Source organism: Hyperoodon ampullatus, assembly GCF_949752795.1.
Source record: "Hyperoodon ampullatus genome assembly, chromosome: 6".
In the NCBI taxonomy this organism is placed as follows: domain Eukaryota; kingdom Metazoa; phylum Chordata; class Mammalia; order Artiodactyla; family Ziphiidae; genus Hyperoodon; species Hyperoodon ampullatus.
The window spans coordinates 36,008,573-36,025,604 of record NC_136919.1 but is presented as its reverse complement, the minus strand read 5'-3'; the positions used below and the strand labels follow the sequence as shown (position 1 = coordinate 36,025,604).

At 41.1% G+C, this 17,032-nt stretch overlaps 2 protein-coding genes across 2 annotated transcripts in view; both read left to right on the top strand.

The window, feature by feature from the left end:
- Nucleotides 1-6,215: 6,215 nt before the first annotated feature.
- Nucleotides 6,216-17,032, top strand: part of LPAR1 (lysophosphatidic acid receptor 1) — a gene marked incomplete at both ends in the record, with an annotated part of 83,262 nt that continues 72,445 nt past the window's right edge. The window contains one exon of the mRNA XM_079706542.1: nucleotides 6,216-6,260. Within this exon, the coding sequence (XP_079562668.1) occupies nucleotides 6,216-6,260 (45 nt within the window). The remainder of the gene's footprint in view (nucleotides 6,261-17,032) is intronic.
- On the top strand, nucleotides 15,005-15,552 carry LOC307055069 (ADP-ribosylation factor-like protein 2-binding protein; the record flags this gene model as incomplete). The annotated part of the gene is made up of 2 exons (XM_079707012.1): nucleotides 15,005-15,134; nucleotides 15,344-15,552. The coding sequence occupies 2 exons, from the start codon at nucleotides 15,005-15,007 to the stop codon at nucleotides 15,550-15,552; spliced, it is 339 nt and encodes a 112-aa protein (XP_079563138.1).

Genomic DNA, 17,032 nt, shown 5'->3' with positions numbered 1-17,032 from the left:
GCATATTAAAATCGATGCAGGTGGGCAGGTATGCATCAGTGGACCATTACAGTCAACAAACTTAGGACTTGTCACTTTAAGAAATGTTTTGAGTTTGTTGTTTGATCCTCCCCCCACCCCCATTCCATTTCCTTTATTTTTTTTTTATTCTGGAATTGCTTTTATTTGGCTATTAGATCTCCTGGATTAGTCCTCTAGCTTTCTCATTCTTACTGTTCTATTTTCCTTCACTTTGTTTTTTGGCTGTACATTTTGGGCAAGTTTCTTAACTTTATATTCCAACCCTTCTCCTGCATTTCCAATGATTGGTTTTTTTTGGCGGTACACGGGCCTCTCACTGCTGTGGCCTCTCCCGCTGCGGAGTACAGGCTCCGGACGCGCAGGCCTAGCGGCCATGGCTCACGGGCCCAGCCGCTCCGCAGCATGCGGGATCCTCCCGGACCAAGGCACGAACCCGTGTCCCCCGCATCGGCAGGCGGACTCTCAACCACTGCACCACCAGGGAAGCCCCCAGTGATTGGTTTTTAAGTCTCCTGTTGTTGTTTGAATGGGTGCAATATCTTCTTCCTGATGTTACTGTTGTTAAGGTCTTTTCATCTACTCAGATTCAAGAGAAGAATCTTCCAGTCTCAGGCTTTAGATATAAGGCTGGCTTCAGATGCTTAAGATAAATAAATAGATAAATAGAAATAGATAAATACTGAGAAAGACAAGCTATAGCTCTGACCTTCCTCTATCACGTCATCTTGTCCGTCCAGGCTTGAGGTTGAGAGTTTCTTCTGTTTGGTTTCTGCTGGACTCTATAGAGTATAGAGCTCTCTGAAGAAGGATACACACATTTCAAGTCTGAAATTTTTTCCTACCTGATCTAAATGGCTCTATTTATGTGTAACACTTTTCTAAAATTTTGAGGATAAATGTATCCATTCCTGGTTTCAGCATTGATGACTTCTTTCCTCCTTTAGTACTTTGTGTTCATCTGTTCTATTTTGGGAATGGAAGCTTTGAAATCTTTAGTCATGTAGGCCCCACCCAAAGCTCTGCTTCAGTAATACCATTTTCTGCTTTTTTATTTGTTTTCTACTTGATCGACTGCCTTCGTTCAAGTTCATAATTCATAATTTTTTTGTTAATGCCGACTCATTTCTGATCTCATGTTTTTCTAAAGTTCTCTTTTATGTAGTATACCTATTTCTTAAGTAAATATTTGCTCTGATTCTATAGTCTTCCTTCTCTTGAGCCCCATAATATTTTTCATTTGCCTGGTGGATTTGGATTTTTCTGTCTCTTATCCTTAGAGAATGAAATCTATGCATATTCAGTATCAGGTATTGCCCTGCATTCTTTCTAGAGACTGAAATGAGTCACTGTTTGACTCAAGTCCAGATGAAGGAAAAAGGTTAGCTTTATAGTAGATAAATTTGCAGGTTGGAAATTCATCTTCCTATGAGGCCTAGGAAAAGAGCCAGCGTCAACTCCAGAAGTAATCAAAGGGAACATTTGCCTCAGAACCAGAGACTTTTTTTAAAGGTATTTGGTGTGGCACTCAGTAATTAGCAAGATCATTGTTACTTGGCATGGCTGCCCATATCAGAAGCCAGCTGGTAGTGCTTCTTTCCCACATATTTTCTGGGCCAGTCATTATGGCCACATGTAAATTAGAAGTAAATACAGCCAGAGATTACTTGCTCAGTTGGAGCCATGAACCCCTTTTAAGGAGCTGAGTGTATTTTAAATGTACTCCAACGCTCCCTGGCTTAGTTCACTCCAGCCGTCATCCCTCTGAACAGGGAGCATCATTGTGAGTCTATTGGGGTCTCATTTACTTATTTTCTGTCCACCTAATTACAGTTTCACATGAAGGGAATGTTGAGCCTTAAATGTTCTCCAACCTTCCATATTGATTCTTTCCAGTATATTTCTGGAAGTTTAAGCAATAGCTGGGATCCATCTGTGGCTTCTAAGATTGATTCAGGATATTTCCTTTTCTTATATTCAGTTGGTTATTTTCCATTAATCTAGCACAGAACCATGAGCCTATGTAGCTTTCTTACTTGTAAATGGTATTTTATCTATCCATTTTTTAAAAAGTTATCTTTTTAAATTGAAGTATAGTTGATTTACAATGTTTTGTTAGTTTCAGGTGTACAACAAAGTGATTCAATTATATATACATGCATATCTATTTCTTTCAGATTCTTTTCCCTTATGGGTTATTACAAAATATTGAGTAGAGTTCCCTGCGCTGTACAGTAGGCCCTTGTTGGTTACCTATTTTATGTGTGTGTGTCTGTGTGTGTGTGTGTGTGTGTGTGTGTGTATATATATATATATATATATATATATACAATTCAAACTATAGGGAGGGATTTTGAGGTAATTCATACCCAAAGACTGTAAAATGGATGAATGGGCAAGTCAACAGGTGACAAAGCTCATATTCTGCAAGTGAGTGGCATTAGATGTAGTTTTGTGGTTTTGAGAAGAATGATATAGATTAGAAGCCATTCCTAGAATGGAAAATGGGGACAACTAGGGAAGAAGAGAATGGGCAATAGTGACGGCCAAGGGCACCTGCGGTTAATGGAGCTGACTCACACTGCTTTGTGGTTTCCTGTACCTGGAGCTCAAGCAAAGGAAGTAGAGAGTTATGGTGAGGGCAGGCTATAAGAATTGCAGGGCAGGTATCTGAATACTTGGAAGAGTTCAAACAGGGATGAATTTCTTTAAAAATTCCGTGCAACTCTGTAGTTAGCAGTCTGGGGCTCTGGGAAAGCAGGACACAAGATGTCAAAGTAATCCAGCTTACTTGGCCAGAGACTGAATGACATCATTATTTAGGGTATTGTCTTTTTTGTCATCACATCTCTTCCCCCATGATTTGTACAGTTTTGTAAATAGGCTGGGAAGTAAATAGGTTTCATAAATGTAATTTTAAGACATTGCTCCCCGAGAGAGCTATCTTATACCCTTTGAGGTAGTATTGCTTAGCTCTTATATTTTAAGAGTTAAGTAACCATATCCCACCTTACAAAAGGCTCTTATAATGTAAGAATATGTTCAACATACACTTTTATGAATCTTCTAGTGTTATACACTATTATCTCAGAAATAAAGATCTCTTCGTCTGAAAAAAAAAAGGTTTAACAAAAGCATCAAAACTCGATATGTCTTAGATGCTTTAGGGGAAGACAGTTAATGTTCTGTCTTGATGTTCGTCTTCAAAATATGAAACTAACAATCTGTACTATCTACTATGTAGCTCAGGCATGTGTCACATAAATCAAAACTAGGGGCACATCATGAAAGTTTTATATGGATGAGAGCAGCCCAGGGTACCCTGTTTCAGGGTTTGGGGAAATAGTTACTCTGCAGAATGTCTGACTTGCATCCTGCTTCCTGAAGGACCTTATGAAATTTTTGCTTTAAAAAACTCCAAGCACTTTCTCACTGTTAATATTTGTACGCTTGGAGGGTTCATCTATGGAAAGGCCCTGGGGTGGGTCCTGGTTCAGGTCTCTGCTCCATCATTTCCTGACCACATGACTGGGAACAATGCATTGGGTTTCTCATCTATGAAAAGAGTTAACAATATCTGCCTTAAACTGTATGTGAAATGGTTGTGCCAGTGGTCAGCATCTAGTAGGTGTTCATTAAATCCCAGTCTCCTGCCCCTCCCCCTTTTGCTGTCAGCAGTGATGCCATATGGCATATTTGTCACATCCATTTCGATATCCCTTTCCCAACTGCAGGTTGGGTGCCCAGCATTCACCTTTTGGGCAACTCTGTGTACTCTGATTATTGAAAATATTTTATGGTTTTATCGCTTAATGATTTAGCTCAGCAGAAGTGATATTGGGCCAGGACACAGAGCGTGAGTCTTTTAAAATAGAATCTCGCTTCCCTGCTTGTTTTGCTTTTTGGTTATCATTGTTTATATATTTATATATTATATAATATTTTTATATATTCATCTGTCCGCTCCACATATAATAGAACAAGAAGATGTGAATTGTCAATATGTGAGAAGGAAAAATATAAAAGTAAGGGTGGCACAAAATGGTGCCAGAAATAAGTTCAGTACAAAAGAGTGCACCATAGGGCCCTGTCATTTTCCCAGGGTAGGCTCGGGTCTCTGGCACTCCTCATGAAAGAGGAAATACACTCTGTGGATGTGTGCCTTTCTCCTGGGCTGTTACTTAAAATCACAGTGTGATAAACAGCAGGTATTTTTCCCTCTAAAACTGGGACTGAGGAGAATATCACTGTTGTCTTAGGGCAGCTATGGAATTTTGTATTGAATGTTAGACCAAAATGTGGCTTGACAGCTTTACTTCTTATCTATTAATAAAAATAGTCAGTCTAACAGAAAGGTAGAGGAAGAAAATAGAAAGGTGCCACAGTTCTAAACAACTAAAACCTAAAGTGATTAAAACTACAGTATGGGGCTTCCCTGGTGGCGCAGTGGTTGAGAATATGCCTGCCAATGCAGAGGACACCGGTTCGAGCCCTGGTCTGGGAAGATCCCACATGCCGTGGAGCAACTAGCCCCGTGAGCCACAATTACTGAGCCTGTGCGTCTGGAGCCTGTGCTCTGCAACAAGAGAGGCTACAATAGTGAGAGGCCCATGCACCGCGATGAGGAGTGGCCCCCACTTGCCGCAACTAGAGAAAGCCCTCGCACAGAAACGAAGAGCCAACACAGCCAAAAATAAATAAATAAATAAAATTTTTTTAAAAATAAAAAAAGCAAAATTCCTTAAAAAAAAAAATACTGTATGAAGGATAATACACAGAGACAGGATAAAAATCAGAATGTAAGGTTCAAAAATCAGAATGTAAGTTGCTGCCAAACCTTGATTGTTTCTTAGGAAACAGTTCTTCTGAGGTTATGTGACTTGCTCAGCATAATCCAGCTAATAGAAAATAGTGCCAGAGGATTTGGCAAAGACTTGGGTTAAATATCCAACTCTGCCATTACTTAACTGCTCAAGACTTGGATCTTGTGATCCTGGTTCATAACTTTTACTATTATGAAAAGTATTATTTGCCAATAGTTTGAAAGTATTCCAGTGTTATCTTGCATGCTGCTGAAACCAGAAAGTATATTTACAGACAAAAGCTCCCTGCAGGCAGGGGCAGGCTCAATTTTATTCATTATGCCCTTAGTTCACTGTAGATGCTTCATAAATATCTTTTGAATAAAAGAAAGAATATTGTAAGATGGTATGAAAACAACCTAAAAGTGAAAACTTTTCTTAAAATGAATGTATTTCTTTAAATTCTTAAACTGGAAAAATGTCCCCTTCTGGACTAAATTGCAATGTGGAAATTATCACATAGGTCTAGCATTCTCTCTCTAAGGATATCGAGAGGAATTGAGAAATGTACTCTTCCTCATACACGTGGAAGTCTGATTTACAAAGCTCCCCCCTCCCCCAACCCAAGTACTTTACTTTTTCTTGTGACCGACTCATGTCTATAACTTTGGGGTGTCTTGCCTTTCTTTAATCCTGAAAGTGGTAACAAGTTCCCTAAAGAAATGTAAACATGGAACACATTCACTTATGTCTCATCTGGGACTGGGACTTGCTCGCTGCTCTAGGGCTGGTTCTGCCATTAATGAAGAGTAAGGTTCCAGTCATCTCTCTTCTCCAACCCGCAGGGTTTTTCATCTGCTAATGGGCAGGGTTGAACTGGGTGTCTCAAAGACACTCGATACTATTATTCTTTTTGCCCTTTGTCTATAAACTGTCAGCTCTTAATTGTGAGTCACTCAATTCCTTTGTTATTTAATGACGGGATGGCTCTTCCCTCTGCCCACTCTCCCTGTCTTCACAACTTGAAATCACCTGCACAAAACATCTAGCTATCATACCAAGTTGGATTCAGACTTAATGAAAATACATCAACTGATTTGGATGAATGGCACAGAAGTCCTCCCGTGAGATGTTAGATGCTCCCTCCCGGGTTCCTCTTTTCATTAAGCTGGTAGTTGGCATTTGGTATAGGGGATTTTTCACTTCCCGTGGCCAAAGGTACTTCACTTGCATATGCTAGTCCTCTGAGGCTGACGGTGGGTTTTCCTGTCCTTTTCCAGGTACACAGTTGCTCCTAGCATGACCGTGATCTGATCAGCAACCACGAGAATCTGACTCCCGTGTGGGGTGCCTTAGTGCTGGGGCCTGGTCACCGCCCACAACTCCAGAGCTGCCATGGCTGCTGCCTCTACATCCACCCCTGTCATTTCACAGCCCCAGGTATGTGACTCAAACCTGCATAGGTTTGGGCTAATCATAGTTTTGTTGAGTATTTCAATTGAATTTCAGAAAGTGTGTTTGACTTTGGAGATCATGTGTCTCCTTTGAAGTATCATTTGGTGCGGATTTTTTTGAAGAGTATTTTTGTGAGGGAGGTCCTTATGGTTTTCAGTGCCTAGGGTGTCTGGCCGTTACCGTAGGCATCAAACTCCAAATCAAGACAGTCAGTAGTAAATCCTGCTGTTGGCTTTTTTAGGGTTTATTTCGGAACAGATCTAATCTTTTTTTTCTTTTCTTTTTTTTTTTTTTGGCTGCATTGGGTCTTCATTGCTGTGCGCAGGCGTTCTCTAGTTGCGGCGAGTGGGGACTAGTCTTCCTTGCAGTGCACGGGCTTCTCATTGCAGTGGCTTCTCTTGTTGTGGAGCACGTGCTCTAGACGTGTGGGCTTCAGTAGTTGCAGCACGTGGGCTCAGTAGTTGCGGCACGTGGGCTCAGTAGTTGTGGCTCATGGGCTCTAGAGTTGTGGTGCACAGGGCTTAGTTGCTACACAGCATGTGGGATCTTCCCAGACCAGGGATGGAACCCATGTCCCCTGCATTGGCAGGCAGATTCTTAACCACTGCGCCACCAGGAAAGTCCAGAACAGATCTAACCTTACAACAAGTTTTCTGAATGTTGTCTTGATGTCCTCCTCCTATAATGATGATTATTTTGTCTTGACCTGTTCTAGTAACTTTGAGAAGAAAATGCAATTCCAGAAACTTCTGAACCACAGTAATATGAGTTACTTTTTCTGTCCAGTGAAGAACAGTCACATGGCAAGAGCATTGTTCTCACTGTTTTACAATCTGATCTATTCAAGTATTAACCGGACTCTTTCAGTTTCAGCAGGCAGCATGGTATAGTGGGAAAACAGACTTTGGAGTCATTAGGCCTGTGCTCACATCTCAATTGCTGGATAAGGTGCCTTAGTCATGCTAACCTCCCACAGCTTCCATTTCTTTTCATGTAATCATCTTTCACAGCATGGTTATGGGGATTAAAGGAGAGAAGCTATGCAAAGCATGTAGTACTCAACAAGTGTGGTTTCCCACTTGCTCTTCCTTTATCTTTGTCTCTTCCTTCTGGACTGTGACCTCTGATCGCATTCATGAGAATCACTTTTAGGTCAAGGTTGAAGAAAAAAGTGCACCTTTGAGAAAAAGCCATATTGATTGAAATTTGAATCATTATGATACAAAATATTGTTCCGTACTTTTTTTTCTTTGTATCATTTTGCAGGCTACTAAATTTTGTATATATTTCTTTTTTTTAATTGAATACAAGTTGTATATAATATGGGAGCCTTCATAAGGAAATGAAGATCTGAAGAAACAGACCTATGTATTTTTATGCTGGGTGGGGTTTTATTGTTTTTTTTTTTTTTGAAGTACAGTTGATTTACAGTGTTATGTTAGCTTCAGGTGTACAACAAAGTGATTCAGTTATACATATATATAGAGAGAGCGTGTGTGTGTGTGTGTGTGTGTGTGTGTGTATATATTTTCAGATTCTTTTCCCTTATAGGTTATTACAAAATATTGAGTAGAGTTCCCTGTGCTACACAGTAGGCCCTTGTTGTATATATTTCAGGTAGGCGTGTGTGTGTGTGTGTGTCTGTGTGTCTGTGTGTGTGTGTAAAGAAGGGGACGGAGGGAAAGGAAGGAGAGGGAGAAAGGAGAAAGGGGCATTTCCACTTTATTTACTATAAATGCTTTTCTTCTTCTCTGAAAGACCTTGGAATTTTATCATATGGATAGTTGTTGCTGTTCCTTAACATTATAAAGTTTGTAGTATCATTTTCCAGGATGTTTAGTGTTATCACCATCATGTGTATTTCTGTTTTCTGGTAAACGGATCATTGCCTTTTCAACACCTCATTTACTTTGGGTGTTTGGTTTCTATTCCCGTCAGTAGTGTTCTTGGTGCCCGAGAGAGACATGGTAAATGGGTGAAAAGATTTACTGCCTGTTACCTGAGGTCACCATTTCAAAGTCCACTGCAGCTGCTCCCTTGCAATGACTATTCTTAGCCTTTTGCGGAGTGAGTTAGGTCCTAGTACAGGTTTTCTGGACAGGGCATTTCAGCATCCCAGTCTCACTACTCTCTTTTGTCAGCATTTCCAACAGCATCATCTTATCTACACATCTTCCCTCTTACACAAGCTACTATCAGCCGGTGAGTAATATAAATATTTTTAAATGACTCATTTAATGAAAATGTTTAGCACCGCCCTAGGTAGAAAGAGGTCATATTTAGTATAAACACTTGGGGAAATATATACTCTTGTAAAGTCTCTGTGGGAAAGTAAATTGGTCCAGTCACTCTGGAAAGTAATTTGACAGTATCTGTTAAAATTATAGACTTTTGCACATGCCCTGTTCCCATCTTGGTACCTATGTTAGAAACACGTGAGTCCAAGGAGATGCGCAGGAAGATATTCATTGACGCATTCGTTGAAGGCCAAGAAGTACAAAACTTTCTAATATTCAATAGTAGAAGGACTTAATCAAGTCGGTCATGTTGATACAATTTTAATACTGCAGTTAAATAATGGATATCTGTCTATCTCAGCACAGCTCTGTCTCCTCAAGATATCTAGTGGAGGGAAAAGAAAGCAAGATGCAGAATGATACTTACAGGAAGATATCATTAAAACTGTGAAACAAGACCATATGTTTTTAGGGATAAACATATGGTACATTAATGTAAATGCGTATAGTGAAAAGTCTGTAACACACATTGTCAATGGGAAAGAGATTGTCCCCAAGAGGGCAAAAATTGGATCTTGGGAGATGAAAAATCCCTCCAGAGCTTAAACTTGCCTGATGAAATCCTATTCCTTATTACTTAATTTCTCCTTAGGGAGAATTTGAATTTAATTAAAGTTTCTTCCTTGAGCGTCACCAATAGGAAAAAAAAAAGAATTAAGAAACACTGGTCTAGAAGGATACACAAGGCTCTTCAGTCACATTGCCTAGGTTCAAATCCTGGCTCCAGTATTTCGTAACTGAGCCTGTTGGGTGAGAGGAGAAAAGGTATTCACTCTCTCAGTGCCTTGGTTTCCTCATCTGCAAAATGAGCATCATCATGAAAAAGCCAACTTCATAGGGTGGTTTTAGGGTTGAAATGAGATCATGTGTGTAGAACTTAGAACAGTATCTGACATATTGCTCAATACATCTCAGTATTCAGCAAGCACTGTGGCAGGCCTGGGGATGCAAGAATAAATAAGATAAAGAAGGCTTTTGCCCTGTCAGAGTTTATAAATGTAGTGGGAAATACACAGATAAGGAAGCAAAAAATTAGAATGCTGTGTCACAAATGTTATGATACAGGAAGTATGGGTGCTCTGCGGGTAAAGTGGAACACCAGAAAAGACGTGTAGAATCAGGGAAGGCTTCTCGAAGGAAGACTGCCAGGCTGGGAGCTTGCGAATGAGGATGAGTTAGTTATTCTGGTAAGGGAGAGGAGACAGCCCATGTGAATGTCAGGTGTCCCAAGGTGAGAGCTCACAGCATTTGCATGTGAGTTCAGGGGTGGTTGCCATAGACTGGGGTATGAGGTTGTGAGCAGTGATGTCTAGAGCCAGCTCTGCCCACTTACAAGATCTGATTGTTCAACTTTCAAAGGAATTTCGTGAGCCAGTTGACTTCATGCTTGTAGCCTGAAATCAGCCAGGGTGGAGTATTTACACCACAGAAATTGGCAAACACAGGCCCTCATTCCTGAGCACCCATTGTTAAATACTTATCGGCATACTTAAGGTTGTAGAAAAGGTAGATGTGTTAGGTTACAAAGTTGGAGAAGGTTTTGCAGGGTCTCGGAAGCCAAATGAAGGGATTTAACATTAACCTCAAACAAGCCTGTGTAGCTCGTGTGTCTTAGAGCTGGGTTCAAACCTTGACTATTAACAACTGTGTTGAAGCAGTTAATTAATGAATCTCAACCAGGGAAGTGAGTCCCATGATTCTCACCATGTGTTGGGAGCAGTAGTAGCTTCTGATAGTTGGGGGAACTCAAGCCCTCTTGGAAGGAGTCGGCTGTAAGCTGGGGCGTTAGGTCACAGAGAGAGGCAGCTTACCCTTCTGGAGAGATGCAGCTCATTGGGTCACTTGGTTCCCAGGATCCTCTCGCCCATGATGAGCATCTTGATTATATGTCAACTCTTCACGTGTAATTTGTGCAGTCAGATTTTAATCCGAGGCTGATTTGCCCTTGCCCCCAAGCCTGTATTCATTGTAGTCTCTCCTATTATCAAGTTTTCCCCAGGTTCAGAGAAGGCAAAAGTAATTTAAATACAGCATCTCCTTAGGCAAGGCGTAATAAGCTGTTCACTCAATCAGCTTCACCCGGTATTGTCTGGCACATCAACTTGCATTCTTTTAGAGTGAATTCAGGGACCTGTGCAAAGATAAACCCACATTCAAGTGTGAAAGGCCTGACAATCCTTTCCTAAGACAAAAACAACAATTAAAAAAAAAAAAAAAGCTTTTGGTTTTGTTTGGTACTCTATTCATTTGGTAACAAAGAGCATTTTTCTAATCAAGGCTGCCTATTACTAGATATAAACTAATTAATATGAACAAAATAGCTGGTGATTGTTTCCAACAATAATAGGGAAGAAAGGTTCATTGTCACTCTTGCTGGAATTGCTGTTTAGTCAGTGAAAGATACGCCTGGTGCTTTGAAGTGGGACAAGTTTGTATTCCCTGCTTGACTCCTGCCTAGACTGTAAGATGGATTTTTGTTTGCTCATGCTGAGAGAGACAGCACCTTGTTCTGAAGCTAGATGAATACTGAGGCGAAACTGGGCTAGCAGCAGCAGGAAGACTGTGTTTGTAGCTGCTTTATTGTTCTGCTAGTCCAGATAAAGAGCACCCAAAGGAAGCTCTGGAGATGTTTGCAGACAGGAACATGTGCATCCTTTGGTTAAACTAATGCGCTCTTACCCTGCGGGGATGGGAGAATGTAGGGGATGGAGGTAGAATAGGTAACCAATGACCATTTTCTGTTTCTAGAACGCTGTTTAGCAGGACTTTAACCGTGGTTCATCCAGTTACTGTGGGTGGAGTATGGATTAAAAGTTTTATTTTCTTTTTGAATGGAGGGGTCAATAGTTCAATCCATGAATGGGTGGTTTGGGCTCTCTCGAACCGACCGGTATTAGAGATCAGAAGAGGTGTTTAAGAACTTCAGAGGCGTTCGGATCTCACACCTGTGATTCCAGTAAGGAAGGAATCTTTGCCATCAGTATTTTACAAGGTATTTCATTCTGTCTCATTTGCTAAGTGGCTGTCTTGGTTTCAAGCCAAGGAAACGAAGATATTTTGATCCCTTCAAGTGATGTCTCATAGCTTTCATTAAAGATGTGAATTTGGGTAGATGCTCAATGTCTTCATCTTCATCAACAGATTTGTTCCCCTAGTTCTTACCCAGTTCTCTGATATAACTAACAAGTGGGTCTCTACTTGGTGTCTGCTGGAAGACAGGTGTTTTTGAACATCATTACTAATAGGTTTTTAGAGGTTTTATTTCTGATATTAGAGAATGGATACATTTGGATTAAAGCAGTTGAATTCCTTGTTCAGTGGGTTGTGTTTTTTGAGATTGAAAGACTTTTTCTTTTTTTTTGGGAACTTTGTATTATGCAGTTTTCAAACATTTACAGAAATCAAAAGAATAATATAATGAATCCCAATATAGCCATCACTGAGATTCAACAGTTATTAACATTTGGCCAAACTTGCTTCACCTTCTCCCATTTTGGGGGGATGAAATATTTTAAAGCAAATCCTTGGCATCCTGTTATTTTATCTCAGTCCTCATACATCAATATGCATCTCTAAGAAAGAATTCACTTATATAACCACAGTCCCATTCTTACACATAGCAAAATTTAAAACAACATTTTAATATCATTTTCTACTCGTCCATATTCAGAATTTCCCAACTGCTTTTCTCAAAAGTGTTTTTGCAGTTGGTATATAAAATGTTATCTTTTAAAAACACTGATTAGATCAGTTTACTCTTCTGCCTGAAACTATTCAATGACTTTTTAAGGTTTAAAAATGGAATTGTTGCAATTGTTAAATTATCAGTCCCTAAAGTAAGGGATCATGGCTATCTTGGTAGTAACTTTCTTTTGGACTAAAGTGTGAGCAATTACTTGTAGTATGACGTATGTTTCCAGTGCCTCATAATGAAGACATAGTGTGGTCTGGCTTCACCTACCCAGAGAAAAGAGAATGCGTGGGCTTAGATCCAGGTGAATTTTGGTTCAAATATAGGTTTAAATCCCTTTCAATATAGATCTCTCTTCAGCTAATTTTTTTTTAATCTCTAGAATTCAAATAATATACACTGTGCTCACAGATTTAAATGACAAAATATCTGCTAGGTGCTTTGTACAGTATCAGCCTCTTAATAGATCCCTGACATATGTTAGTTCCTTCCTTTTTCCCCATAATTATTCCCCATAGTTTTTTGCAGGGAGTGAGTGGTTACCTCTACATATGGTCTGTGTGTATGACACGCTTATGTGTAGTATGCCAGAAGATCCATCAGAGGAAAGCCAAGTTGGATAAACACTCTAAGGAAAACTCCAGTGTATTGCCAGGAATAAATGCGTGTGGAGATAAACACTGAGATTTCTGACTTACTCCACCTTGAACCATGTTTCTATTAGAAGTTAAATTTGTTCTCATATTGCAATTTGAATTCATCTCTGCCCCTTTTTGTGTTTATAAACACAGATAAAGTTTGAGATGATATCTTATTTCAGAATCCAAGGGCACATTTGGAGTTTTCTATTCATAAGACAAAATTTTGCTGGGATACCTAGGGTAAACCACAAATGAGACCTTTCATGTTTGTTTCTTTTTCTTTCTAATTGGTTTAGTCTTTAATGATTAATGGAGCCAATTCTTTATCCTTCAAAGTGATGTGGCTTCCTCCCTCTTACTGCCCATGATGGTGCTCTTGGCCTATTTTCCTTTTTACACTCTTAGCTTCTCCAGTTATTTTTCTTTGAACTTTAGTTGCAGCTATTCCATGAATAAATGCTAAGGTGGGAAAATGCCCTGCTGTTTTTACCAGCTGAGGAGATGGTAATCAGAGGGTACAGGGGAGTTTTGTCTTTTGAGAACTGTACCTTGCTGTAATAAGACTGTCATTTAAAAATTCCACCTTGGATGATACTACCAAGTGATGATACTGCGTGATGATACTACCATTTGGTAATCACATAGCATCCCTTAAAGAACTGCCTATAAGTTAGACTTATTCCATTTCGTAAATGATTATCCTGGGCAGGCTCAGGCTGGGAGAGAAGTGATAGTGGGTTGTTATCTGCTCCTTAGCATCAGATAAAATGTTTCTGAAAGGGCCGTGAAAGGGATGAATTCCTGAAAGGCAAGGTTAGGTATTAAGCAACTTTGAAAGATTCAGACCACCTTTGGTAGCAAGAGCGCCTGTCCTGTAGGAAGAGGGATAGGGTATGGTTGTTGGTGAACAAGATAGCTGCCCCATTTAAAAGTATTTGCACTGAAATGAACTTCCACCAGCCAGCATAGGGAGGTTTGAAGCCTTAGTTCAAGCCTGGGAGAAAAAGTCATTCATCTGGATTCAGGTCTGGGCCCCAACTCCAAGGGCTTTGCATATTCTAGAACTGTTTAGCATTACCTTAACTGTGGTTGATCAAGTTACTGAAGTCACCTGGCAAAAACCTGGCAAAAACAAAGGGCCCAGGAAGAAGCCCAGCCCTATGGCCTGTGCTCTGGGCTTACCTCTGACATGCTGGTTTGTATATGGATGCACAGTGGGAACTCAGGACTCAGAGATTATGGTCAGGCATAGATGTGACAAGTCAGATGGAGACACTCAGCTGCTGGTCAGCTCACTGTCTCATTCAAGACCAGCTTGGAAAAGCAGAGCAACACAGCCTGCAGCTGGGAATTCAACTCTATATCAGCAGAGAAAGAAAAGGTAGAAAGAACAAGGTGGCGAATGACAGGGAATCTGCGAGATTGTAGTCCTGTTGTGCCAAGATGTTTAACTCAAATGATGTATCCGGAATATACATTTATTCTTATGAGAACTTTTCTGCATGATTTTTTTCTCAAACATATTAAAAATTGCATTAAGTATTTAAAATATTAAAAACTGCCTCTTTTCAGTTGCACATCTTATTGCTTTCCTCTAAGCTAGTCACAGAAAAAGCATCGAGAAGCTGTTTGTAAGAATAAGAGAATACAGTAAGTATGGGTAGTAGAATACAAGAAGAACTTAAAGAATAGGTATACAACCCTATTTTCTAAAAATTGAGAGGCAGGGCGCGGTAACGGACTCCTGGACCCCGCGGCGGCAGCGGCGAGTTTAGTGAGGCCTGGCAGGGCTTAGAGGCCCGGCCGGCGCGTGGCCGCAGCCGCGGAGCCTGAGGCCGGGGCGTCGTGCGCGGGCGCTACCCGGCTGGGCCGTGAGCCGCCTCGGCGGCGAGGCCTTCCCGATGCCGGTTGGGGCTCTGCGGAGCAGAGCGGAGGATGCGCACGGGCCGCGGGCGGGGTAGAAGGCCGGCAGCCCGCTCCCCCGCGCGCGGTGGATGCGGCGGCAATGGACGCCCTAGAGGAAGAGAGCTTCCCGCTGCCCGTCTCTTCGCCTCTGATGCAGAACTTGATGCTGTGGTTGGATATTAAGAGGACATTATCATGGATGGTGAGTTCCAGCTATTACAGAGGAATTGCCTGGCCAAGTACTACCAGGAGTTTGAAGACGCAGAAGAGAGTAAGCTCACCTACACACCTACTTTTTTTTCTTTTTTTCTTTTTTTTTTTTGCGGTACGCGGGCCTCTCACTGCTGTGGCCTCTCCCATTGCAGAGCGCAGGCTCAGCAGCCATGGCTCACGGGCCCAGCTGCTCCGCAGCATGTGGGATCCTCCTGGACCGGGGCACGAACCCGTGTCCCCTGCATCGGCAGGCGGACCCTCAACCACTGCGCCACCAGGGAAGCCCCACACCTACTTTTAACAAATGTATTTCTTTGGTAGAAAATTATATAGAAGAACAGATGTTGGAGCGGATTCCTGGATTTTACATGGGGGCTTTCACTACAACTTTACAGCACCGTAAAGATGAAGTGGCCTGTGACATTTTCGACGTGCTTCTCACGTTTACCGATTTTCTAGCTTTTAAAGAAAGGTTTCTGGACTACCGAGCAGAAAGAGAAGGCTGGGGACTGGACTTAAGCAGCAGTTGAGTGGTGATTTCATTGTGCAAATCATCTTCTATGCCAACTTCCCAGAGCAGTCTGCGGCGCTAGGTCCCACCTGCAGGTAATGGGATCTTTCTAGACATCACCAGGCCAATAGACTGGGAGAGGCTTTGGCTAATGATGTCAGAAGAATATGTCTTGGAAAGACTGACTCTGTTCTGCACCTCTTCACTAATGTTAAGTATTGATGGGTCAGAAGAAAATTACCTGACTTCCTGGACACGTTCTTGTCTTCGGTAACCCCAGTACTCCTCCCTGAGTAGACACCTCTCGCAGGAGCTTCTGAGTCTGGCTCCTGCATCAAGCCCAAGACCAGCATTCCACCTGGGGGGCACTTTCCCAGCATACATGATGGTGTGCCCATGTTGGAAGAACCCTATCACCAACTCTCTTGGCCCAGCAGGCCTTGCATGTCCCACCAGGCTTTTTGTGCACTCACAGCTTTTTATATGGGTCAGAGTTTCAGTTCTGCAGCCTCAGTGGGGTTTTTGACTGGGAGTATTTATCCAGGGGTTAACTCAAGCTAGCTGCCCATCTCAAGATTTCTGAAAATCCTGTCACAGCTAGTCTTGGCTGTAGGAATCAACTTAGATTTCCTTTACCTAAAAGGTACATGTGAAAATCAATTCCTAGTCTTACATGTACAGTCCTTGTATCACTGTCTTCTGCTGGTCCTGATGTAGTCCCATTGTTTCTATAACTCTCGTTTACATGTTTTTAAAAAAATATTTTTATAGATGAATACTCAGGCTAACCTAGTGGATATAATCTTGGAACTTCCATGATGACCCACTTCAAGATCAAAATATTATATGCTGTGTGCTATTTAGCTGTTAGTGCTATGAAAGCAAACATGCTTGCTACATTGGTGTTCCTATTTTACTGGGCACCAATGAATGTATGCTGGAAGTAGTCTGAAAGGTTTCCTTTCTTAGAGCATGTTAGTGTTCCTGCAGGTTTGCTTAAAACCCTTTCTGTGTAAAACAGCTCCTTAGGCTTTCTGTTGGGGTAGGGGCTCTGCACTTACTTCTTACTGTCAAAATAATCCTACCAAGATAGTGTTCCACTGGTCTAGCTCAGTAGGAGGTAGCAAACGGCTTTACTGGTCATCTGTCTGCTTGGATTTAGTACACTGGTTTAGTACAATGTTTGATAGAACATTACTGACAAGAAAACATGGATGTCACATCTCTAGAAAGAAAAACTGTAGTAGTTCAATTCCCAATTTGTACCTTAGTTGTTATTTTGTTTGTTTTTATTTTTATTTTTTAAGTAAAAATAAGAATCTCTGCTGACTTTTCACTTGGCTGTTCTGGTTTTAAAGGATGAGCTATATAGGCTGTGTGTTCTTCTGTACCGATGTGGCACTTATTAAATACTTTTTACCATGAGTAAAAATAAAATAAATAATAAAAAATTGAACACCTAAAACTAATACAATGATCTATGTCAGTTATATCTCAAT